The sequence below is a fragment of the Eurypyga helias genome, unplaced genomic scaffold (assembly GCF_000690775.1).
Source record: "Eurypyga helias isolate BGI_N326 unplaced genomic scaffold, ASM69077v1 scaffold2525, whole genome shotgun sequence".
In the NCBI taxonomy this organism is placed as follows: Eukaryota; Metazoa; Chordata; class Aves; order Eurypygiformes; family Eurypygidae; genus Eurypyga; species Eurypyga helias.
In genome coordinates this window covers 11,241-38,149 of record NW_010250605.1, presented here as the reverse complement: position 1 = coordinate 38,149, position 26,909 = coordinate 11,241, and the positions used below count along the sequence as shown (strand labels likewise).

Genomic DNA, 26,909 nt, shown 5'->3' with positions numbered 1-26,909 from the left:
GCTAAGCATAGGAAGAAGTATCATACAAGTTTACCTTGAGGTTTCCTGAACTTGCTAATTTTAATATTCATATTGATTACATGAATCTTCAAAAATTTTTCAGTGAACTTTTTTTTTACCCCCGTGGTAACCTGAAGTACAGTTTTTCAGAAGAAAAAAAAAACCAACCCAAACAAGCCACAAAAAACCAAGTACATTGCATGTTAATAGATGAATAGAGGCTTGTATTGTCAAGCAAGAACACAGGGGGTTTTAAACACAGAGTGTAAGCCAACATGCCCTGCAGTATCACATTTATCAGATAAGATTTTCATATTAGTAGTTACTGTACTCTATCACAAATTCATAATACTACTGACTCAAAAATCAGGATCTAATTGAAAACAATGGATAATTTCACATTATACAGGTTTCTGCCAATTTAATATTCATACACTAAGATAGCTTACTTTTTTCCACATGTGTTTGAAGACCGTCCAATCTGGCTAAAAGCAGAAATTTCAAGCTCTTCAACTCTATTCTTTATACACTACCATCTTGAGTGGGGAAATCAAGAACACATTTCTGGAGTGGAAGCTGTTTCAAGACTCCTACTGGATAAAATAAATGAGCCACAGAAGCCTTCCCAGAGGTGTGCTCAGCAGAAAGCAGCTTGGCAACAGACCATTTTACAAACCTCTCAGAAATCTCAAAGGCTGAGTGCAGAATTCTAGATGTGGGACACATGGATTTGCAACTCCACCTCAGAGAGACAGAATTTAGAAACTAATTAATTGATGTCAGTCAGCATAATCTAATGTTTGTTCTTGTGTAAAGGCTTAGTCACGCACAGTACTTTTGTATGAAAAACATGGAACAATTCAGCTTGGGTTTCATGAAGTGGCAACTTGATCGCAGCTACGCTGGAACATTTTATCACAGATCTAATTTTGCATGCGGTAATTCTCCTTTGATCAGTGCTAAGTTGAGAAGATAAGTGAGAGGCAGTGAATATCTGGAGGCAACTATACAGGACTTGTTCAAAATACCAAAAAGCTATATAAACAAGAGCAACTAACCTTTAATAAACTCCAAATGGTGGTACCCCCTATAATCAAGTGAAGTACCAGCAATGCCAACACAGCATGCTAATCATGCACACCCTTAAACAGCCATTGGTGGGCTAAGCTTAATGACACACCAGAAAAAGCATTTGAGGAATAGATAGCAACACCTGCCATGGATGAACACCAGCCTACTTAGCTTCTATTTTCAGCAATATGGTGCTGAACTGCTACATTTGGAAGACACAAAAGATAAAAATCAGTTTGTTATTGTGAATTACACAGAACATTAAAATATCTGTTCAAAACAAGTAATCTAGACAGAAAATTCAACTCATGACAGTGGACAGAGGTGCAGGTTTCATTTGGCAGCATGAAAAAAAGTAGAGTTGTCATCTAAACACTGGTCTTTTCACAGAAGGAGAGAAGCTCCGCAATCTCTTGCACTTGAAGAGATGCAGAAAAACCTTTATCTAACATACTAAACAAGGAAGGCAGTCACTGCCGTTACAAATGCAGCTAAGGGCTATCTTAGTCCTTCGGAGTATATAGGCACCACAAAAATGCTAGCAATATCCACTCGCTCAGTTGAAGCCTTCTTTGTTCATGAAGAATATTATTATCCGGAAGGAGTTTTTCTAATGGCATACATTGGTCTGAACTTCCTCCAAGATGCTGACAACCATAGCCAAGTCATCACTGTCAACTGACAGAGGTGGAAGTGACTTGAATCATAGATTTATAGAATAACAGGCTGGAAAGGACCTCAAGGATGATCTGGTTCAACCTTTCTTGGCAAAAGCATGATCCAGACAAGAAGGCCCAATGGTTGACAGGGGTCATAAATATTAGAGCCAACTCAACTGCAATGCCACAAGGAAGACAGACACACTCAAATTCATTATACATAAAGTCCTCCAACGCCACACACACAAAAATATATCATATACTTTTAAGCATTTACTTCCTAAAACATTCCCTACAGTTTCCTCCTGTACACAGGAAGAGTTCCATGCATCTCAACTTAATTCTAAGGGCATTTGGCCTACAATGATGTGTATATAATAACACAAATAGAACATTATAATTTTATGCACACTTGTTTAGCTTGCATATCAACAACTGAAAAGTAACTAGCAAACAATTCTTGGTTGGCAGACAAATAAAATTGTATTTATGGTTACAACATATAATTGGGGGAAAAAACTACTTATTTTGCAGTTATTCTAGAAGAAACATCATCATTTCAGTTAGTCAAAGACCCAAACTTTTGACTTTCAAAACACTTCCAGATGTTCCTCCAGAAAGATTTATTTTTTATGAGTTTATGTTAATTATAAGAAAGCTTGCCATATTTTTGAACAGATGTAATTAAAATGCTGCAATATTTTATGAAAGACATCAAGGTATTACATATCTCTCAGTGACTTCAACTAGCATGTCTTTTCTACCTTTACTACATTCTGTAGTCCTGAATTCTGCACATTTCCAAGCATATTTCTTCTGCTTAGGCATAACAGAAAAGAAACTGAAATGAGAACCAAATAATTTATGCTCACATTAGGAATAGATACAATTCTAAATTAATTGCAATTCACTAAAATTATCTGCCACTACTTAGACAACTAGTGTAGCAGTTCTCTGCTCACCTCAGTTTTGTACTCTGGAATTATCTTAAGTTACCTCTTAATTCGACATGTGTGTATACTACATACAAGCAAATATATCTCTATAAAAGGTTATAAATTGAATCACTGCTGATTTAAGATATTATGCACAAGACTAATGAACAACTCATTCTGAAAAATTCAATCATGATTTGAACAATGGTTTTAATACTAGATTAGGTCATTTCTTTATCCTTGAAAGCCCAGCTATGAAGAAATAGGCCTTGAATCAGTTCCACATGCCCATAAAACTGCATGCAGAACTTGATATTTTTTTTTTTCTTCCAGTGCTGTAATAGTGGTCTCTGCTTATTTCAAATATCTCCTTGGGATATGTTCTTGCACTCAGGTATTTCCTTAAGTTAGATTCACGTATTTAAGTATTTTTACTTTCAGGCATTGCTTAGGACTTACTTCCCTTTTCTGTTTTTTGCATCACTGAAACATTTAAAAGCATTTCAGAAGTTTCCTGTGATACAATCTTTACCACCTCCTATAAAAACAGCAGAGTTTTTCTTTATCCACGCCCTCTTCTGTACAACCTAAATCTCCTAACATTTGAAAGAACTGTGTTCTTCTTAGAACTGCTTAGATCTTATTTTCTTTTGGTGTATGAGATTTATTACCTGTGAAATATTTTATTGCCTTATTTACTGGCTTCAGTGTCCAATTCTGGGAAAGTAGGCAGATCAGCTACAGGCACCCCTAAAGACAACGATGTTAATGACTCCAGCTGATGTTCCTACTTTCCCAGCCAATGGAAATGTGAGCTCTGTTCCTGCAAGCAGCATGTTTCCTGAAGCACTGCCCCAGCTCACTCCCAGTGCTCACTACCTGGAGCAAAGCCAGACATATACCCTGGCCTGTTTCACAAAACTATAGAAGACTACACTCAGTCACTTAAAAAAGACAAAGAAGTCACTTATATTTTCTATAAGCAGGACTACTCAACATAAAACCAGGTGAGTCCTGAGAAGGTACAAAAAAACCCAAACCCTAAAGCTTATTCTCTCCAAGGAAGTGGCTCAAGACACAAATCGTTCCATAATGGGAAAATAAAAATCAGAATCAGTATATTTATCTAACTTTTCATTTCATGATCTCCAAGTCATTTAAAGCTGTTAACTCACTGAGCCTTTCAACATGTCTTCTTTGTTCACACTGCACTGCAAAATGAATGTGCAAGATCTTGCTCACAAATTTGACACACATATTGCCAAGAAAATTTATTTTGAAAAGTGCTTTGGAAATGGTTCAGTTGCACAGATCAGACACATCTTTATAAAGCTAAATTTCCTTCACCCAGCAATATGATATTGGACATTCACTTATCAAATAAATAAGTTATAATTCATGCAACAAAGACCTATGACTAAGAAATTCAATTTCCTCCTTAAGCATGGAGAAATAGGTGCCAAGCTTGCAGGAAAACATCCTGCTACCAGCTCCTTCCAATTACTGTGCCATCTCAGATGTACCATGTAGCCCTACCTGCGGTCATTCCAACTTCCTTGACAGTCTCTAGTAGATTCTATTTATCTATGATATATGGACCAAATGTTTAACAACATCTCCAGATCAAAAAGTAGTTTAACAGCATTTGACAGATGAAACGAGTGAACAGGCAGCGTACAAGGACACTGATTATGGTGAGCAAGCTTACAAATCTGTGTTAAAATCCTCCAAATTTATGCAGTTACATATTTATATTCCTACTGAAATGCAACAGTTTGGAAACTCTGCATTAACACTGAGGAGCTGGAATTGGGTTGCTGAAAACCTGGGCATGTGCAGCATGCATCACAACTTGAGACAGGGAGTTAAGGAAGCCTCTGACCCCTTCCTATCTCACTCTTCATAGCCTGTTAGACCGTGTACTCATTTTCTGAGGGTGGTTTGTTGATTCAGTCTTCCTTTTCAAAAGCAAATGCCCTCATTGCTGAGTTTTACTTGCAAGGCATTGACAGAAACTGTCTGAGGAAAAGCATCCCATTTCTGTAGCTGTCATTAACATATCAGCTACATAGTCTTCAGCCCATTAAAAATAAAAAAAAAAAAGCAACCCTGCCCAAGCCAAAGAATGTCCTATAGGAACACACAAATTTAATATGCAGAAAAACAGATTAAACTTCAGGAAGCCATTCTGCTTGTTCTTGTCCATATATTAGCTATTTTTCTACTATGATATAACAAAGTGTTGCCAAAAGAAACATTCACTTTTGTGAGAAACATCCAGAAAACCACTTGACTTTAGCAGAGTGATTGTTTTTAGATCTTCCAGTTTGCTCTACAGTCTTCAATGTATTATGTATCAAAGCAGATTATAAATTTTGGGCATAAGTCTCTCCCACAATTCTGTACAAGAAGTCTAGCATAATAAACCTGTGGATCTTAAGACATGCCTGCAATACAAATAATCATTCAGTTAATTAATGTAACATAAAAGACAACAGGATCTTAGAGAAATGCCTCACGTATAAAGATGATCATGACTACTTCTATGCCCAAACAAGGCTGAAGATTTGTTTTAAAAACAACAAAAGAACAATGTAATCTAAAGTCTTAAAGTTTCTTTTTGCTACAAGGCTATATTGAACAATTACATTATTATTTTCATCTTGTATTCAAGACATACAATACCTACATATGTAAGATTCCCTTGGTGGGTATTCATTTGCTGGCACACATTTTTCATTATAATTCATTATATCAATTCTTTCTTTCTTTTTTTTAAGACATTTTATTAAGCCTACATGCTCCACATCCTCTCCAATTCTTATTACAATTTTCATACCCTATGGTGAGGCTGACAAGAAGCAGTGTAGCTTTGACAACCAGAAGCATAGGAATCTAGCAAGAAATTACTATGCAAATGTGTCTGGGAGGAGATAACACTAATAAATATTTGCTGATGGGCCTTTTGCTCCAGTAGGTGGCACATCTATAATGAAAACTTAACAGTAGCTTAAGCCGAAGATCAGAAGCGTCAGATGTACATGTGGCTGATGGATGACAAAAGAGGAAAAATACCTCTATGCGTTGTCATTTTAGAGGAACCAAGCCAAGCTCACTACATTAGATGAAAATATTTTTCTTCCCACTTCTCAGATTTTATAAATGTTCTATTTTCAAAAAAAGAAGTCTTTTTGTTCAGCAGTTACTAGCAACTTCCAAAACTGTGTTTCAAAACATTCAGACACTTACATTAACAGCTGAAACATGAAGCAGAATAGGCAATATTAAATTTGTTAAAAAAAAAAAAAAATCCCCACCAAAAAACACAACCAAAAAAACCCAAACCAGCAGCCAGAACAGTTATTTATAAAGAAACCCCCACAACTTTATACGTGATAAATTAATTCTGCAGCTAAAGGAATGTAAGTCTCAGGACAGCACACCACATTTTTACTTCACTGTAGAGAAAAGTAAGTTATAAACTCTGACACTAAAAGAAAAATATAAGAGAAGGGGGAAAATACTACCATGTGATTACATAAAATTTCAATTTAGACTACAAGATTGTAGTCTAAATACTTTGGGAAAAATAGTAAACCAGCCTGGGGTAACTACTTAACTTCAGCTGGGGGAAGTAGAGGGAGGGCTTACACAGCAGGAAATAAAGCACACCATTCAGGAGTGACCAACCTTCCCAGGCATCAGTGATGTGCAGAAGAGCAGAACTCTACTTCCGTTTTAGTTTGACTGTTTCCAGTTCAGATACTGCTACAAAACAATGGGTTTTTTTTAAATTTAAACCATGCTGTGATTTTCAGTTCTTCAAACACAAAATTGCAACATATTTTTGAATTTATTCATGGACAGCACTCAGAATCCTGAGTACAGGTACACATAGGGATCAAGGGTCATCCTGACACAGATTTGAGTAGAGCTTAGATAAGGGTCAAGTTTGCAAGTGAAACAGAAATTGCAGAAATAAATTCCAATCAATACTTCATTTCATAGAGCTTTTTCGCTCCCACTTCTGTGGGAGAAAGTTTGGTATCAGGAAAAAACGCCATATATTGGCAGCACACTCTTTGGAGTCGGAAATCCTCAACACCAGCTTGCAAGGATTAGAAGATTAGTATTATGTATTACAGTCACAGGCTTAAGAGGAAGCTTATTAAGAGCGACATCTTGTCAAGACAGTTTTGTTCAACTAAACTGTAAGAATTTTACCTTAAGGAAAACAGGAAGGAAGTAGTCATCCAAATAAAATATTGTGCTTACACTGTACTTCTACTCCTGCCATAAACTACAGCAAGAAATCAAAAGAAGTCTTTGTGGATAGACAGATGTGGGTGCTGGGGACATCTCCAAAGGAGTTAAACATATCCCAAAAATAATAGTCTGAATAACTGCATGATATTGTTTCTAAACAATCCCAGTCAAGGGGGAAAAAGACAATGGCTAATGGGCACACCTGTCAGCTACTAGTGTAACAAAAAAAAAAAAAAGACCCAACAAAAGTATTTTTACATCGTTAGATTACAGATATTTTTTGTTCTAAAAGCCCAGGTAAAACTGTAAGAAAGCACCTGTTAGGTAAATCATATATGCAGTGGCTTTACAAGCTTGTTAGGAAATAGGCAGAAGATTCTGTATTCCCTGTTTTCCGCACCTTCACTGAAGGTATGCTTTAGATAAAAGTCTTTGAAATGGATACCAAGAAAACTAGGTGAAACTATAAGAACACAACATATAAGGGAAATCATACTAAAACTATACCACCCCGATCCCCCTATTAACCTTCAGGCATTTATAAAAAAAAAAAAAAGAATGAAACAATCAATAAAATACCTTTAGGTGACAAAGGTTACTGCAGATCCTGCACGGTATCAAGAAGTGGGCATATAGATGTTGCAAAGCTGCCTTTCAGAATTTAAGATAGTTTTAGAAATGGAGGGCAATCTACAGAAGAGCAAAACAATCAGTGTATACCATAAGCAAGGGATCTGACCTGGAAAACAACTGTCCTTTCACAAGTGGTCACTGAGAAAAGCTTCATCCTGCCAGCTGGAAATAAACTGGGGGAGAAGGAAAGAGTATGTTGTGCAGACTTTAAAAAGCAGGACCCACCAGTCCGCTACTGTGGAGGCAAAGTTGTCATTCTGATTCACCAGAGTCACTGAGACCACTGATGCAAACCATGTTATCAAAAGAAAAAACTAATACATACTTTTTCCAGCTGTTACATGATCTGTGTTTGTAATTGCACACTTAATACAAACAGTGCTGGACTTTAAATCAAGCTACCTTGCCATTTTAAAAGGAGAATGTATCTAATAATGGGGGTTCTTTAATAGTAAGGAAGCAAAGGCACCACCTGCCTCATAATTAGAAATTCAAATTGGCAGTAAGATGCAGTTCTTAACCGCAAAGGTAAGGGGGTGTTTAATCAATTCAACAGTGTAACAAGTAAATTCATCACATCCTGAAGTCCTTAAATTGAACTTGGATGTGTCTCTAAATTATGTGTTCTAGTTCAATTGCAGATTTATTGGACTTAACAGCAAGCACTGGCATGTTAGGGAAACCAATTTCTTCTACTGAAGGAATTAATCCTTGAGATTATTTTGTCTGGTATTGTACAGGAGATAAGGCACAGTGATTCCTTTGGTCTTCAGAGTCTATGAGCCCCAGTGGATGCACTGATTCTGATTTTGTTTATACCAGAAGAGTCGGGTTAGACCGTACATGGCTTACAAATCTGCTGACTTCCAAATTTCTAGGTAACAAGTTCGCTTTGATTAGTGTAACAAGATTTTTCTCATTATTTTCAGTTAATTGGTAGATGTCCCTTCAGACTTCACTCTGGCAGCTGATTGCTCCACACCACAACAGTACGGTCATGTTCCACTAACAGTCAGCAACAAGATCAAAAGGAAAAAAAAAAAAAAAGAAGAGAAACTATTTCTACAAGATTGTGGCTCCTCAAAGTGTCCTCTACTGCAGGTCTGCACGGTTACTGGTTGTCTGCACCATTACTGGTTGTTGCCATAACAACTATGTAACACCTGAAAACTTGAGTTTGCCATACAATTTCTGCTGACCCTAGAACTCTATTAGAGGCAGGCAATAAACACCACCTTCATGCAATGGATGGCCTAGAAAATAAGAGTGAGTAAAGGGATTTCAGTTTCAGGTGTATTACAGTACCATATCAGTTTCTTGCAGATTATCACCACTCAACTGCCTACTACAAGCTGCTATTTTCACACAATTTAGGATATATTATTTCTAACCACATGTTTTAAACCACTCAAGACAGAATGAAAATCGCCATTTTTTCATCCAGATTCCAGGCCTGCTCCGTATCTCATACGTGGGCACCTCACCCAGTCTTTCTAAACTCATGTTTTTCCAGCAACGTGCCTTTGCCATGAAGGGATCACTGTTGAACAAACAAGGCACATCCTCTTTCAGAGAAGCTGGATGAGCTCCTTTCTGCGTAGCGCACAGCTATCACTTGTGAGAATGATAACCCCTTGTACAGGATGGATGAGACTCCGATAAGTCAAACAGCCTGCTAATTGGCAGCCAGCAGAAAGAACACATCCCTGCTCTCCACTCCGTAGTTACTGAATTAACGCATGACAATTTCTGTGATTAGGATTCTTTCAGTTATTTAAAGCAGTTAAAGTAACTTTGATGCATTGCAAAGGGAAGACTTGAAGCAACCAGGGTAGCGTGCTCACTACCCATCAAAGCAACACCAGGTTTTCAAGTGAGGAAAGCAGTATGAAGTAGAAATACTTTAAAGACATAGATAGCTTTATTTGCCTAATTAATCTGCTGACTTCAAGTCTGGATAATCATAACAAATATTTCTGAAGCAAAACTGTAAAAAGATGGAAAAATACCTGCATTTAGTCTAAGATGGAAAGTATATGCCTGTCATTCCATTACCTCCCAAGAATTTAAGTGAAAAATAAGCACATTGTGATTAGAAACATGGCCTGCCTTTGCCAGGGTAGATGTCCTGTGCAATAATGTGCAACAGACAGGATCATTACCCACTAAAACCTGCTCTTTCTTTCTGTCAGTGGAGTCTTGACATAAAATGCAGTTGAAATATATAACTTTAATTTCAAATAGGTCTTTACATTTTAGGGATGCTTGGTATTCGCTAAATTAACAGCCCTTCAAATATATTTACTGTTTATAAAAGACCACCACCCAAAGAAACCTGCATCAACAATTCAAGAACTCAGCAAAGCTTCTCTTCAAAGGAGGCTTCAGTAAAGGTGGCTGGAAGTTTTATTTGAAACAATGATAAAAATTAAATTATCTGACAAAAATATTGTTTCTAAAGCTATATTTAAACTTCTGAATTTTGCTTTATTTAACATGACTATTATGCATAAAATGGACTTCTGATAAGTTTGTTATATTAAATTGTGTTTCTAAACTCCAGGGTGGATGCTCCAGCATTCCCCACCTTCTGGGGCAGAGTACTGCACCACTGCACAACTTGCATAAGCTTCAATTTCTGCAGACAGGAAAATAAGGGAACTGATGAAACAAGCAGCCAGAAAGTGAAACATCACCACCAAAAAAAAAAAAAAAAAAAAATCCAGTGTGCATCTCCTCAAGTAGTATTTCTTTGGGCCTATCCCAAAAAACATGTGTTGCTTCTTCATGCAACCTTTTTTAAGATGGCATTTTCAAGGGCCAGAAGCTGTATTTTCTTTTGCTCCTATTAAGCCACTATTCATGAACCATACCCAACAACCTGTGAACACTTACACAAATGTTTAACGTAGGTGTATGAATAATCGTCTCAGATAACATACACATGTGAGAGTAGCTGGCCTTTGAAAAGTCTGGAAAGCTCTGCCTCCAGCCATGTTGCTGTTTTATTCCATGCATCAGGATGCAGCAGTGCCTTCTGCTCTCACAAATTCCTTACACTTATTTGTTGAGTTGATTGGTACATGATCCTTAAGCTCTAACCCAAATCTTCCCCTCTTCACCACCAAACCCATTAACACCTTTGCAGCAAGTGATCATGTGCATGAAGAAGCAGGAGGAGAAGCCACGTTCTTAGGGTGTAGAGCACCTTCAGAGCGTGGAAATTCCCTACAGCTTTTATCCCTTCTTGCAATAGCTCATTCTGGTTTGTCCCATTTCTCAGAGGACTCTGGTACATTTGGGCTTGATCAATGAATAAATAACATGTTGTGAAGAACATGAAAATTTTGGATAAAAGCTGGTCAAACTATCTGACAAGTGTTTACAAATTCAGTATCTGTTTATAAATTAAGTTACAATTATATAGCTGTACTTAGAAAAATCACATATGGAATTACTTTTTTTTTTTTTTCATAATGACTTAATGGTTTGGATACCTATTTCAAATTAATCTTTCCATAAATCATACTTTTCTCACCACTTCTTTGCTAGGGGATATCCTGATATACTTACTGAGCAACAGGCTCTTTTTCTTCCTCCTAACTGAATAAATGCTAGCAAAAAATATGAAACGCCTTAAGTACCAAACACTGAGTATTGGTAACAAAAATCTTCTAAAATTTGGGAATAAAGTACTTACGTAAATGACTTTGTCACCCAGATGTGTATTTCCTTAAAAAGCATAACTGGATTAAAGACTTAATTCATTAGCTCCTGGTAAATTATTACTTTATTGATTCGGATTTCAAGCTTCATTGATTATCCAATTGAGAAACATTACCTACAGAAGGATCCCAACGTTATAGATATAGCGCGCAATAACTTCCAGAGTAGAAGTTTAATACACAATTAAGAGAACAGTGTTAACTCAATTCTTTTTTCCCCAGCAAAAGTAATCTGAACTATCTCTAAAAGTGTCATTTGACTTGTTTGTTTTGAGGAAGGAGGCAAGAAAAAGAAAAAGTTTTCTTCCTCTCAAAGGAGAAATATTTGTTAGAGAGGATAACCTATTAAAATGAGCAAGTGTTTACAAAATGAAGAAGGGACGATATTTTTACTTGTTTCTGCCAGAGTTCTCCTTGTTTCTGTCAATAGTTATTAACAAAAAGTCTGGTACCACACCACTGTTGTATAAGCATTCTTTATGATCATGTCTACAAAATAAACCCTGAGGATGTTTTCGTGATGATTTAATCCCCAGCAAATAAACTTCAGTGCTCCAGCTTTGGCTTTTCTGAAATCTGTGCCCTGCTCACCAGCCAAAGGAACTGAAAAGCTTAAATCTTATTTTCAGAAGTAACCTGGATACACAGGTGCCAAGTGCTATTTATGTTTCCCTAAAAAAAAGGTTGCTACAATGATTACTTAATAGAAAATGGTTTTTACTATTCAGAACCTTACTAGAGACATATCAGGCTTCAATGGTACCACTAACAAAGCTGGCCACAATACACTAATTGCAATTCCTAACAATAAACTTCAGTTCTTTCCAACTCGTCTGCTTTTACTTGATGAAGTGATTTCTGTGACTCTTTATCCAGATGTGCCACTACGCAAAAGCCTAGAAATCTTCTGCACCTCTATTTTCTCCATGTTCCATTTAAGTGTGTTCTACTGATGTATATAAAAAACACCTCCTTTTCTGTTCACATTTAAATGCTCAGTCCCAGAACTATGATATCATTTCTGAAACAAAACATTTCAGGATGTCATCATCGCAAACACCCTAGTTTGAGTGAGAGGAAATTGCACATATGTGAAAATTTTGATTCCAGTGTCAGCAGAAGAATTTTAAGATCTTCCTTCATAGATTTTTTCCCTCCCCTTCCTCTCCCCACTCTCCCTACAATGAAGTATACTAAAGAAAAAAAGTGAAGGGCTCTGAGCTGAAGTCACAAACTTCCAGACAATATGTTCTGACTTCTAATTATGTCATTCCAGAATGCTTGAAGAGAGCAAAAGGGAAACTAGCACACTAGAGACCTGCTCTCTGTCTCTTCTAGCTCAGTAAAAGTATTACTCAAATGAACAGCTAACTAAACAAACCAATCCAAAAAAACATATACACCACAAAAACCTCAGAAGACCCTTGACCTGGGAACCTCCTTTAGTCACCTGAACACAGATCTCATACACCATCTAGAGCAACCACATACACTAACAAGTTGTATCACCAAACACATCATACCACGAAGTCTTGTCTTGTAGAAAGTCTGACTCTCACAAGTTGCCTACCATGAAAGGTTTTGCTCACTGAGCTTTCACAGTCCAATCCTGTCCCTCAGGGAGCTCCTGTAACACACTATACGAATTAGAAAATCTCCATCCTTAAGCTCTATTTCTCTATTGACAGAGTATTAAAAAGACTTTTTCCTCTCCTTCTGATATGTGCACTGCCCAACCACAGACAAAAAACTTTCTTCAGGGTAGGTCTTTGACCTACCCAAGGCTAAGGAATTTAGCCTTTCATCTGCCCTAACTGCTGGTGTCACTCTCATTACTCCTGTATAGATCAAAAAGTACCCTGCTTTCCTCGCTTCCAAAAAAAAGTGTCTTACAGGAACAAAAAGTATATGCAAAAGAGGGAAGTTACTCAGTCATTTTCCCTTAAAAGACATGTTATGAGCACTGCTCAGAATCCAACAGAACAGAAAGCATATGAAAAAACCACACAGTTTCTTGGCTGAACATTCTGGGTGAGACCTTCAGAACATCTCTGGCTTTTTAGCCTACAGACAGGAAAAAAACATATACAGACTCCAGCTTCAGCAAGGCTGCCACAGTGAACTATAGTTCTCAGTTTACTCAGCTCCCCTGGCAGGAACTATCAGTGAGTGACCTTCACTAAAACAGGCAAATTCAAGATTTCCAGGAAGAGCTTGGCCAGACTTGGGTCCCAAAGTCAAGTGGTCATTGCTCACAACGCCATACCACTTCCCCAGTCATTTTTTCCTTTTGGCCTACAGTATTCTCCCCTCTTTAGAATCTCCTTGTAAGCAACCTTGCAGTAGTGAAGCTGCTGTCTCCTAAACGCTCTCAAACTGCAAAAGTTCACCATACATCAATATTAATGTCTTCTAAAGGAGAAGAAATTAAAATTATGGTGCCATGTGATAATTGGCAATCTGATATAAGAATGTCTCTGAAACAGTAGAGGTCCCTACCAGGAAGATAAGTAGTTTTGCCTGGTGTATCTAGCACACTAGATCTTGCTTCTCACTTTACCTACCAATGCGAAATGGCAGGAGGGGAAATATGCAGCAATAAAGACACTTGGAAGAGGATGTAAGATTTTTGAAGCTGTAAGCACCTTACAAACAACAACATCTTGGAACAAAGAACAAACTTGAAATACGACAAGCCTGTATTTATAGTGATAAAAAGAATTCCAAAAAGAAATAAGGACAAGGGAAGGCATTCGAGCCCAAGCACTTCAAGAAATAAAACAAGTTTTATATGCCATAGCAGTGACATGTCACCCATTGTTTTCCAAATGTTCATAACAGTATTTCCGCCTGGTAGCCTTTAAACATGTACTGAAGAACAGCAAGCAAAATTATTCAAAGTTCCTAAAATGACAGCAATAGTTGATTTTTTTTTAAAGCTGTATGAAAAATCAGCTGTCAGTCTGCATCTATTTCATGACTATAGGATGATCTGAACAACATGGCTTTGAGAAAGGAGCTTTGTCGGAGTGATACTCCCCTTGTGCCTTCCAAGCACCTTTGACAAAGTGCCGTAGTCCCCATAGCGCCTACTTCTCCTTCTCCTCCATCATGACGGAATAAAAAAAATTGGTCCAACAGCTTCATTTAATTCTCAGTTAAGCTTCTGGAAGCTATGGCCTCCAGCTGCTTCTTTCCCAGGAAGGAATACCAGTAGCTGATTGTATCTTTTCTCAACACTCAGAGAAGAAACATTACCAGCTCTAGAACCCACCACATCTTCCACAAAATTTTGCCTCTTGCAGACAGAACTTGGCAAAGAAGAAAATACAGTATCATAAAAAACTGCTTATTGCAGGATCAAGTCAGAATTATGCAGAGCAGTTTAAGATCACCTAATATACACGAGTGATTCATTTAAGCTGGACAAAGTAACCAAAGTAAAGCCTAATAGTGCATGATGTTAACCACCTTAATCTTTCACGAAGGGTAGCTGCTAGGGAGGGAACAATGAGCAATCTGGCAGAGGTAGAATGCCCTCTTCCACGAATGAAATGCAGGTTAAGTGTTGGCTCATCCATTCATGAATTACATGTATTAAAGGTGGATTTACAAAGGTATTTACTAACTTACTTTGACCCTCTAGATTTCCAAAGAAAGAGAGAAGACTGTAATATGTTCCAAAGTTGCTTGCTAAAAAGCATCTCCTGAATGTTGAGGGCGCTTCATGTACATTTTTCAAGTGTATTTTGTCCTTGATCATTAAATAAGCACACAGAGCAAATTAGCATCAAGGGACAGTAATTTTCCATGTCATGAAAAAAAGCTTATTGCGAAGTGGTTATACAACCCTCTATGAAGTGTAAGACCATGACAATGAATTTAATAACTTTATGTCATGAATGACAAACATATACTCACAAATGTTATCTGAAAGACTACAACAACAAAACTCCAAAAATGCTGTCAGAATAGGAGTAGCTTAGGTGACTGGGGAGAATTTTCCTTCAATAGGGTGTCCCGAGATCCCTACCACAAACTGCATTTTTGTTGTGCTTTTTGGGGGGTGGGGGTGTTGTTGTGGGATTTGTTTGTTTGTTTTTATCTCCAAAGAACACCTTAGCAGAAGCTATCAGCTTTGACAGAACACCAAAATTCTGGCACTGAACCATAAATTGACCATTACCATAAAAAGAACTGCTAAATGAGAAACCATGTGCTCAATATAAAACTAATTTCATGCTTTCAAAAGCACACAGTGGCTTCTAGCAAGATAGTGGCCCTGGGACTTGCAAAGACAGATTGGCTAATACAAATGGTGTGTGCTCCTGATGCAGTCTGCTTAGCCAAGCTTTACATGTACTGGCAGTAAATGGAAATTCTCGAATCTTCTGTCAAACAAATACACACTTATCTATAACTTTAGAGCTGAAAGCTATAAAACAGCTGCCTCATAAATATATTTAGCAGGAAAATGCATGAGCTGTCCTAGTTCCTCATAAAAAAAAGCCCACAGCAGTCTTTACATAGTAAGCATAGACATTTCTATAGCAAGAAAAACATTTTAATATTTTTTCAGCATCTTTACTTGGTTTGTTAAAAAATTTACTATCAACAAACGCAAATATAATCATAGCAGGTCTCACCACAAACTAAACATATTAGCAGAACAGCAATGCTTAATAAGTAACTCGAACTATTTTTGTGTTCTGCTAGAGGTGAAATTCTCAATACAAAACTTTTTTTAACACATAGGTACGAAGTCTATTTAGTTTACGATAATGCTTCTTTCAAGCTTAAAGATTTACTACTAGAACTTCACGAGCTACCTTTAGCACACTCTCTGTTCCCTTAAATAAAACTTACTGCACTAAATCTCAAATTTAACTGGTTAGGGAGAAGCAACAGTAATTTTATACCCTTCTCAAAGCAAGTTGTCAGCGCAAATGAATTACTGGAAGCTATCCTGGGCATGACAGGTCATAACTTTTAATATTAACAATGACAGACATATGCAAGATGTCAAATCCAGTATACAATTTATTTCATTCTTCCCTTTCTTAGTTTATCTGGAGAATCTGACAGCTCTTGTGTCATTATAACTATAATATGAGATTTAACAGTCCAGAAAGCAAGCTCTGGTAAAAGGTATTTAGTCACACTGCTAATTAGCTTCTTTGTATAACAATAACACAGCATCACTAACATGTTCCAAAAACATTTAAAATGCATAGGAAGTCACCTACTGGAAAGATGCCCTCTGCAAACAGCAAGCAAGGAAAAGGGAGCTTGCCACATATTTAGAGTTACTCTTAATACTGAAATAAGAAGAGAAGAAAAATATGCATTATATGCTTTGCTGTTTTTCCTATCCTTTATTCTGGAATAACTACAACACAAATGACATGCACACAGAAATAATGCCAAACGTGTAAGCATCCATTCTTATTATCATATCACAAAGCAATTCAGTCAAGTTTAATAATAAAAATCATGCTCACCTCTACTGGGAAGTCCACTCCACATTATGGTAGTACTATTTAAGCAGCTTAAACAGCAACCAAGTTACATAAACAAAACTTCCAGTATGTGACCAATATGATCTACGGTGCTACAGAGATTTGGCTCCAGCCCTGAGCTGTGTGACAGTACACTGTTGTACCAGTGCAGCCTCAAACCTTCCCAGATGCCGGCTTATTGCACTGCTCATTGAAAATCCTTCACACGCTGGCAACATTTTAGGGAAGGACAAGCACACTCTGAGTCATTTGTAAAGAAAGCAAAGCAATTTCAGTTCTGTATCTTCATGCGTACCGAAACACAGAGCACTGTCAAAGTAGAAGTCTGAGGTGAATTTATGCTGAGAAACAGCCAACCCAAGCATTCATTATCAATGCATGGAATCAGGTACAGTGATCAAATTCAAGCAAACCATTAAAAAAACCCAGGATATGATTATGAAAGGCACTACAGATTCAGCTCCAAAGCACACAGAACGAAGAATCATCTATCTAGACTGTGTAAATGTTAAAAATAGCTCTGTCTTTTCTACAATGAACACGAGACAGAAGAACCGGTAGCCTGTATTGTGATGAGGTTCATTACTGGAAAAAAATCCAGCAATAAAAATTAATGATTCCTTACAGCTTTCCTAAATAATATGAATTTACAATTATGCAAATGAACAAATAAGTATTTTTTAACCACAAAACGGACAAAGTCTATTACATATAAACAAAAAGGGTATCTATTAAAGAGAAGCATAAATATTTGGATGAAAAATGTTAGAATACTGACCCAACAAAGATCTGTACAGTCCAGCAGATTACTTGCACCAAAAAAAGAAAAAACCCAACAACAACTAAAAGCACGACATTACATGACCGAAGCCTTCACCTTCAAAAACAACAATAATTTTTAATTACTTACTATGAAAAATCTCCATGGTTTATTAAATTCATGCTCTTCCTACTCCCACACAGACTTCCCACTATGTAAATCTTTTGTCTCTTCAGGTACTTCATGCATTTTCTTTCCCAAAAACGGTAACAGGGCATGTGTCGCTGTGCATACTCACACCCACAGAGATACACAGCGTAATAAGAATAGGATTTAATCACTAACAGGTCAAGTTTGCACAGAAATAGAAAGACACCAGAGTTCTTACTAAACTACCTGTACAGTTATTCAAATACACTACTGTGTCATGAGACAACTACGAGAGAGATTTTGGCAGGATCTGGCCCTAGATAAGGATCCTTTACCGTACAGAGAGTAACTGATTTCCTTTTGCAAGGTAAAAATAAACAAACCTGAGGTTATCGTTTTATATTCCCAGTCATTTTAATACAGAAATCACAGGTGGAATTGCACACAGAATAGAAATGATGACTCTGCATTTATGGATCCCTTTTCATCTCAGCTGTCTACACCTGTAAAGTGCGGGTCACATCCTTCAAAGAGAGGGTGAAGAAACCCTTGCAGCAACACAAACTCAACTGCTTTCAGTACTCTCCAAGGCCACTGCCCAGGCTGCTTAAATGACAAGGGACACCCCTGAACCTGAGCAGAAGTTGTCATCACCACTCCTGCAGCCACTCTCACCTTGAAATCATGGCTGGTATTTTTGGTCCTAGACTCTAGAACATCGATTGTCTGATGTCTTAAAAGCTGGTTCTTCACCACATCATAGCTGCCCCTGAAGAGAAGTTAAACTCTCCAAGAAGGAGTACCACAGAGAATTTAGATATGTTAATATATTTACGCAAACGAGAGGCAATGAGTGCCAACTGTGGTAGCCAATTTTATTTTGAAACCCTTCCTCAACCCACCCAAACCACCACTTCCAAATAAACCGCTTTTTTCCATCCTAGTCACATACTCCACTTGTTTGCTTACAATGTCATTCATGTGGTCCCCACCTCCAAGAGAATGCAGTGGGGGCTGCAGATGGATAATTGGTCTGATAATTTTTTTTTTTACCAACTTCAAAAAAGGTTGGCTTTTCTTTTTGCCATTAGGGAATTTTTTAATGTTTTGCTCTAATGCAATTACGTAAAAGCCACCAATCTCAATGAAACAATAGTTTTCTCTTTTTTTTTTTTCCTTGAAAACTACCAGTGAGTGCACCTATCATCTACTTGTTATTTTTATGAACTTTACCAGTACTTTCACAGTGGAGCTACTCAAATGCAGAAGGAACTATTATGGATATAGTTTGTATTTATTAAAAAGCAAAAAAGCCATCTTTAATGTCAGCTCTGACCCTTAATATTAACTCACATCATCAACATTTTGTAAGGAGTATGAAGTGCACCAAAACAATATAGTAAATCCCCTTAATTTCAGAGTAGCTAATCATGTGAAAGAAAAATAGCAATCACATCATAAATACACTTTGTTTTGTAAGAAAAATGTTAAATTACATAACATTACATATTCTTAAGTTGTGAAAGATACTCAGGTGATGGAAAGAATGTGAAACCACCTACCAAATGCAAATTTGATTCAAAAGACCACTGAATAAGAAAAGAAATCAACATACCCTCCAGTGAGAACTGAAATACTAAGTTTCTCAACAGCTCACTAATCTAAGTTGCATTACAGGGTTATAATTCTTTAACTTTTTTTTATTATATTGGAGAAAGGTAATAGTTTTGCATTTTAGCAAAAGATCCTAATCTTTTCCAAACAGAAAACCAGATTTTACCCAGAGTAGAATAGCAAAGCAGGCAGCAACCTGCCTTTCACACAGGGGACAGAGGGAGGAAGCCCCAAGGCATTGCTACCTCTTCTTCAAACCACCTTCCAAAAGGCTGGGCTGTAAGCAGCAGAAGTGGAAGGCAGAACAAGCCCTGGCCTTCTACAAGTCTAAGAAATGTTTCTTAGCTTTCTGCTATCCTCCTCCTCCTCTTCTTTGTAGACTTACACACCAATTCTATAGCTATGCATGCATGCACTTCCTAAGACTCAGCTCACAAAAGTTTTCAAGATATTTCTGGTTGCTCCTTAGCATTCCTCTGAGTACTTGGTAGAATAATTCATAAAGATCTTCTATAATGAAAACCAGATTATCCTTGTTATTTTTTTAGAAAAATGAAAGACAAACATTGATAAGGAACTTGAGGACCTAGATCAAGAGGCCTAAAGTAAGCAAAAATTCTCTTCTACATTAAGTTTGCACAAAGCAGCCTTAGATGGCAACTAAGCTACCTATCAGAAAGCTACTCTTGGCCCAGCTAGGAGTTCAAACCTACATACAAAGTTCTCCATTAGGAGATTCCTCTGACAATTAAAAATTAAGGAAAAACTCTACTGAAAACAGACTAAAGCACTGCAATTTCATTCGGTTGTAGCAGACTATTGTTTAATCCTGCCCTGGCATGGTATTTTTTTTCTTTTAGAGTTTCATTAAAGAAGAGTTGTCCTCCTCATATGCACCAGGCCAAAGATGATGTGGATTAAAAGCTATATCTGGAATGTTTTCAGAATAATTCTCAATGTCTACCAACAGTAGTGAGTTTTATTTTGAGAGAAAGAAAAAGTGCTTAGAAAATTAATTATTAATCTAAATTACATGTTTGAGAAGGTCTTTAACATGCCTGAAGACACCATTCACATTCCCTAACTCTAGACATTTAATTTGGAAAACTCATATGCAAGTTAGCTATATAGTCCACGGATACTTTACCTGTAAGCCTCCCTGCCTCCATTAACTTGAAACGCCTGGACCTCCAACTTAATACAGTATCACACAAGGAGGCAAAGCAGTTCTAATCTCTCTTGCCAAAAGTGAAATTCCCCTGCCTTTTCCACGCTCCTCCTCTTCTCCCACGACCAAGGATTGCTGTTTTACCTTTTCCCTTGCATTAGCATTACCTGATGTGTTGGGTTTGTGTGGCAAGGTTTGGGGAAGTGAAGTAGGGGGTATGGGGGAACAGGGAGAGGGATACAGATGTGGCTTGTGTGAGAAGTTGCTACAAGTTGCTCCTGTGTCCAACAGAGCCAATGCCAGACAGCTCCAAGATGCGTCCACCACTGGCCAAGGCCAAGCCCATCAGCGACGGTGGTAGTACCTCTGGGATAACGTAATTTAGAAAGTATGGGGAAAAAAAGAAATTGGGCAATAGAAATTGCAGCCATAGACCAATGTGAGAGAAACAACCCTACAGACCCCCAGGTCAGTGGAGAAGGAGGGGCAGGAGGTGCTCCAGGCACCAGAGCAGAAATTCCCTGGCAGCTTGTGGTGCAGACCATGGTGAGGCTGACTGTGCCCTGCAGCCATGGAGAGTCACGGGGGAGCAGAGACCTTCCTGCAGCCCAGGGAGGACCACACACCAGAGCAGGGGGATGCCCAAAGGAGGCTGTGATCCCATGGGCAGCCCACGATGGAGTAGGCTCCTGGCAGGAGCTGTGGCCCCATAGAGAGAGGAGCCCAGGCTGGAGCAGGTTTGCTGGCAGGACTTGTGACCCCACTGGGGGCCCAGGCTGGAGCAGGCTGCTCCTGAAGGACTGCTCTCCATGGTAATGACCCACTCTGGAACAGTTCATGAAGAACTGTAGGCCGTGAGAAAGATTCATGGTGGGAGAAGTTGGTGGAGGACTATCTCCTGTGGGAGGGACCCCATGCGGGAGCAGGGGCAGAGTGTGAAAAGTCCTCACCCTGAGGAGGAAGGAGCAGCAGAGACAGTGTGATGGACTGACCACAACCCCCATTCCTCATCCCCCTGTGCTGCTGAAGGGAAGAGGTTGAGAAATCTGGAGCAAAACTGAGCCCAGGAAGAAGGGAGTTTGGGGAGAAGGTGTTTTAAGATTTAGTTTTTATTTTGCATTGCCCTAATCTGATTTGATTGGTAATAAATTAAACTAATTTCCCCAAGTGGAGTCAGTTTTGCCCAAGACAGGGACCCCTCCCCCCTGTCCTGATCTCAGTCCACAAGCATTTGCTTATGTTTTCTCTCCCTGGCCCAGCTGAGGAGGAGAGTGACAGAGCAGTTTTGGTGGGCACCCAGCCTTCAGCCAGGGTCAGCCCACCACACCTGATTGAAGTCATGAACACAACAGAAGTCTAGTCATTTAAGTATTTATTTGGCTATCTGAACAAATCCCCATCTGTCACTGCTGGGAGCCAGATCACACAACTCTGTGTTGATAATCTCTCAGAAAATCATCCTATGATTATCTCCTCAGTGTCAGAGAGGAACACATTAACTTGTAGGACAAAGTAACAGCATAAGGTTCCACAGCATTTCCGAAACTGTCCTGCAAGGTCAAAGATTTCAAGAACAAAAAGGCAGTGTGGCTACCAGGACACACTGCTAGGGGATTGATGTCCCAGTCTCACTTCCAGGCAAGCTCACAGAAAGATCTTCAGCCAGGAGTGCCGTCTGGACCCTAAAGCATGTTTGCTGTTTAAAACAGCCTAGGACCCAGGAAAAGGTGGTTCCGATTTGCCAGCTTCTAGAATTTGGGCACTTTCTGTAACAAAAATGGAAGTACCCTACCCATTTCCAGGATCTGTAACAGCTGGACTTTGACAGGAATTTCTAATATACTCATTCTTAAAACTACACTAACCGTTCCCATGTTAGTGGGGTCCAGGGGGTGGACAAAGGAGAGAGAATCAAGAGATTCACCAGGAGATGCTAACCCAGTAATGAGAATTCCTGGAGCAAAATCAGTGTCATCTCCAAAGGAGAAATGGGAGGAACATAACGAAGTCATCCACGAAATTGGCGACGCTATATACTCACAAGTAACTGGCTGTTATCCCTACATACAGCTTGCTCAATAAAAAAGGCCGAAGGCAACAGGAGAGGCCTGGGTGGCCCAGCGCCCGGGCTGCAGCACCATCTCGTGGAAGCCGCGCCACCCCGCAGCCAACGCTGCCTACTCCCACCCCCCATCTTCATTTCCTAAACACGAAACCCACTAGCTGGCTGTTAGCAGATGAAGAGGCAGGCAGCCTTACATCAGCCGAGCTCGTGCCTTACTCCCAGGACTGGTGCCTCCCCCTTGGAAGAGCAGGCACTTCAGCCCTTGTTTTCGGGGTGGCAGCTCCCCCAGCAGCTGTGACCTGGTCCGTGTCTATCACTGCTGCAGGCTCCAGCAAGATGTGCTGCTGAGAAGCTTTCAACAGGCTTATTCCAAAATACGTTTCTCCGGGGCTGCAAGATGCTACCCCTTCTTTTCCTGTTTATAGCAAATAACTGAAATAATTTCCAATTCAAGCTGCAGAATTTTCTTACTTTCCTGAGACTTCATTTATTTCCTTCTGGCAGAAGCCTGGCCGTACATCAGATATGCCTGGCAGAAGCGTAGGGATGGCCCTCGGGAGTGGTACTGCTGACAGACTGAGCTGCGGTAAGACAGGATGGGTACGCATGGTAATGAACAGTCACTAACATAAGCAACAGCAAAGGCTCTAACATCCTGCCAATATACTTTTCCAGCAGAAAACACCAAGCTGAAGAAAATGAAGAGTTCAATGAGTGGATCAAATCACCAAAGCCTTCTAATTTAGTCAATTAATTTCTTAACTTGATCAATGTAAAGAAAAACAGCTGTTAAACTTCATTTAATGTGCAATTTTACTTGCTGTGAAGTAACTGAAATAACAGTTACAGGTACAATAGAAAAATAGCTTCTGGATTTCAGTCATGGGGTAGGGGAGGCAAAACAATTAAGTCTACAGAAACAGAGTAGGCCTTTTAGAAAAATATGTTGCTAAGTAGTTTTTGAAATTCTGACAATTGTACCTTTACTCTAAACATAAAGAAGCAACTTTAAAGTTATCTCTAAAAAGATACTTCAACTTTAAATATATAAAACACTCTCATCTATACATTGTAGAGTATTATTGCCAAGACCTGGAATTCCACAGGTATCAAATCTTAGTAAACTTTTCACTAGTGATACAACAAGGACCATTACCTATTACTGAAAGTTACGAGCAACAAATTGAGGTTATAGTTGCAAACCACAGTGGAAGTCAACAATTAAAAGGATGCTTTACAACAACCTGAGGCCACCTGTCACAGAGAAGACCCCAGAAGAGAACGAACATGAAAATACATCTTGTGACTCCTTTGTGTTCATCCCCATTTGGAAGAAAGTCCAAGAGCCAGGGAGGCTGGAGGCAGTGATGTCATTCACACAGGATTAAGACAGTTCTGGCAGGTCTGCAGATTTCTGTACTGTCAGTGAACAGTCATGTTTATTTTATAGTCACCTTGTTTTCCAATAGGAATATTATTAATTATTCCTATTTTAGGAATTATTATTTTAGGAATATATTATTTTTGTGGTTATTATTAATTTCACATTCATTTTATGAAGACAAGGAGAACTCCAACCAGAGATTAGAAAGAACCTTTGCAGAAAGCTTCCTGAGGTGTGCTGGACTGTACATACCCTTCTAACGAACCAGGTAGCGAAGTTGTAACAATGAGTATGAGAGGGACTATTGGCTTCCTTCACACGTGGAATAAAGTCTGTTCACTGGTGAGATGAATGTAATTGTTCTCTTACCATCTGCACAATTAATTCAGTTTACAAATGTTAGCCAGAGAAATAGGAAAGGCAGATTCCCATTACAAGGGGTAATAACGCTACAGAGGACATGGATTAAAACTGAGCATGGATAATATCTATTTATAAGAAAAATAATTTCTACTTATATTTACAAAGTGTTCTTAGAGAAGTACATTTCAGCAGTGTATTAAACTCTCTATACAGTAACAGTAAACTGCCTATGCAAGGCATTTCTTTCTTTTAAAATGCGATGAAACCAACATCCTTCAGTTACGAAAACAGAATGCCTACTTGAACATGCACTGGATAGACTAGCATAACTAGTAAATAAGTAGGATATAGTCTAACATAGAGATCAATGAACAAAGCACAAAAAAGCATAAATGTTAACTCTTAAGATATATGGTGACCCCCAAGAATGTGTTCCAAATGTAAAATAATCTCAGCATCAGAGCATTCTGTGAGTAATGGTGCCAGAGCATCAGCTGCAATGCCCAGGAATGATAGCAAGGACATCAGGTACAGGCGTCCAGCTAACAAAAAGCCACAGGAAAATATACAGTGCAAACATTTCAAATGTTTTCCATCAGCACGGAAAGGACTTTAAATTAAAATATCTCAGATATTAAGCTATTTTAAGGATGCACACAATTAAATTGTTTAGGTGCTATTCAATAGGAATTTAATCTTTTGGATCATGGGCCTTAACCTAAGTGATACACTGCTTGGTTCTAAACCAACCAAAACAATAGCACAGACTTAAATTCAGTTAACAAGAATTAAGCTCAGAAAAAAAGAAAACCCTTTAATGCAGTTTGACTCTATCTATACAACCCCCCACTCCCCACAAAAAAATGGCTAATAAAAAAACTAATAAAATTAATAAAACTTTTTCAGCAAGATTTGAGATCTGTTACTTCATCAGTACCAAGTGTATTTTTACTTTTACTTCTTCTCGACAATAATTCCTTAAAACCTGCAGCATTTCATTTATCTCAGAACCAGAAAAGATTACATATCAAGCGGTATAGAAAGTCAAGAATACTTTTTAAAATCAACCTTGGCCCTTTTGGATTCTAGATAATTCCTTGAATTTAACAAAATAAACAGAAGTGAAGGAAGAAAGTATCTATTTCAACTATCAGTAAGAAAAGCAACCTTAAAGCGCTCTAACAAATCTTCGATGTTGCTGAAACATCACAGAAAAAGGGTAATCCTGCAGAAAAGTCCTTAAACTATGAAAATCAAAGCAAGAGGCCATATGGTATACTAGGACCCCTTAAAAAAGGGGCAGTAGAGTCACAACATCCTTATCCTTACATAATTGAATCATTTGTTCCATGTGTTCCCTTTGCTATAGGCGGATAGAAGTAAGGAAATACATTTCTCTCATAATAGCTATGAGCCAAGTCTAACACAAATAAAAATGCAACAACAAAAAAGCATGTTATGTGCTTTATACCTTTTCATTATGCACATTAAATGCATTTTGCCCAAGCATGTGGGACCTCGTTTTGCCCAGTAAGTAAAAAGTACTATTTCAAGTTACTTCACACTTGAATGACAGTAATTAAACCCCAGACCTCTGAAAGCAGAAACAATAGAAGGGACAGGCCCATAAATACTAGCTCTCCTCCTCCTCTTCCCACCACACGTTTTTTAAAAGTTTCTCATGTACATGCAGCATCCTTCCAGAACTTTGTATTGGGAACAAAAGCAGATGATAAAATACATGAGTATTTGAACCCACAACAGCTACTTTTAAGTAGACCATCGCTCAATGACACACAGCCCAACACAGCCATTAACCATGCATTGATGAAATATTGCCGTAATACAAGTTGGCTTCACAGGAAAAGAAATACACCAGTAATTCTGAATGTGGCAAAACATTAACAACTACTGGTATTACTCTATATTAAGTTTAATGGTTATGTTGAGTGGAGAAGGTAGAGCTTAAAAGCTTCCTCAGATTTCTTGACCAAAATCCAACATCTCGTACTAATCATGTACCTGTGCTTGTACTTGCAAAGAAAGTGCCAGGAGCTGTACTTGTAGGGAGTTTTCCATTATTTAGCTGCTTTACTCTTTTCAGGTGAGACTTTCCATTGTAATGAACTTGAGCTTGTGCTGCAGAGTTCAGCTGTATATTGCACACTTCACAGAACGAAAACAGTATCTTCTTTTTTTCTTTGCTTAATTGATAGTCCTGTCTTTCACTCCTCAGTCCTTTTTCTTCAAAGCCCCACAGAACAGCTGGGTGATTCATAATCCCATCTTCAAAGACGTGGTCAGGACTTAATGGACGCTTCATACCTACAGAGCAAAGAAACAAAATTGGTACTAGAAGCCAACTAATAATGCTGACTACTAAATCAGCATTTTCTTCTTAAAAATACTCTACAACATGAACCAAAGACCAGTTCCAACAAATAAGGTTCCAAATTGCAGAGGTGTCACATAATAGAGAAATACATGCATTTGTGACACACCACAGAGCTCAGAAATAATAAGCTAGCAATATATCACAGTCTGTGCACAATGACAACTCACAACAACTCATTATTTTGTTCTGCAAGCTCTCTATT

At 38.3% G+C, this 26,909-nt stretch overlaps 1 protein-coding gene across 1 annotated transcript in view; it reads right to left on the bottom strand.

Moving 5' to 3' along the window:
• Positions 1–26,635, bottom strand: part of ZNF385B (zinc finger protein 385B) — a 128,388-nt gene extending 101,753 nt beyond the window's left edge. The window contains exon 1 of the mRNA XM_010151709.1: positions 26,335–26,635. Within this exon, the coding sequence (XP_010150011.1) occupies positions 26,335–26,635 (301 nt within the window). The remainder of the gene's footprint in view (positions 1–26,334) is intronic.
• Positions 26,636–26,909: the final 274 nt, after the last annotated feature.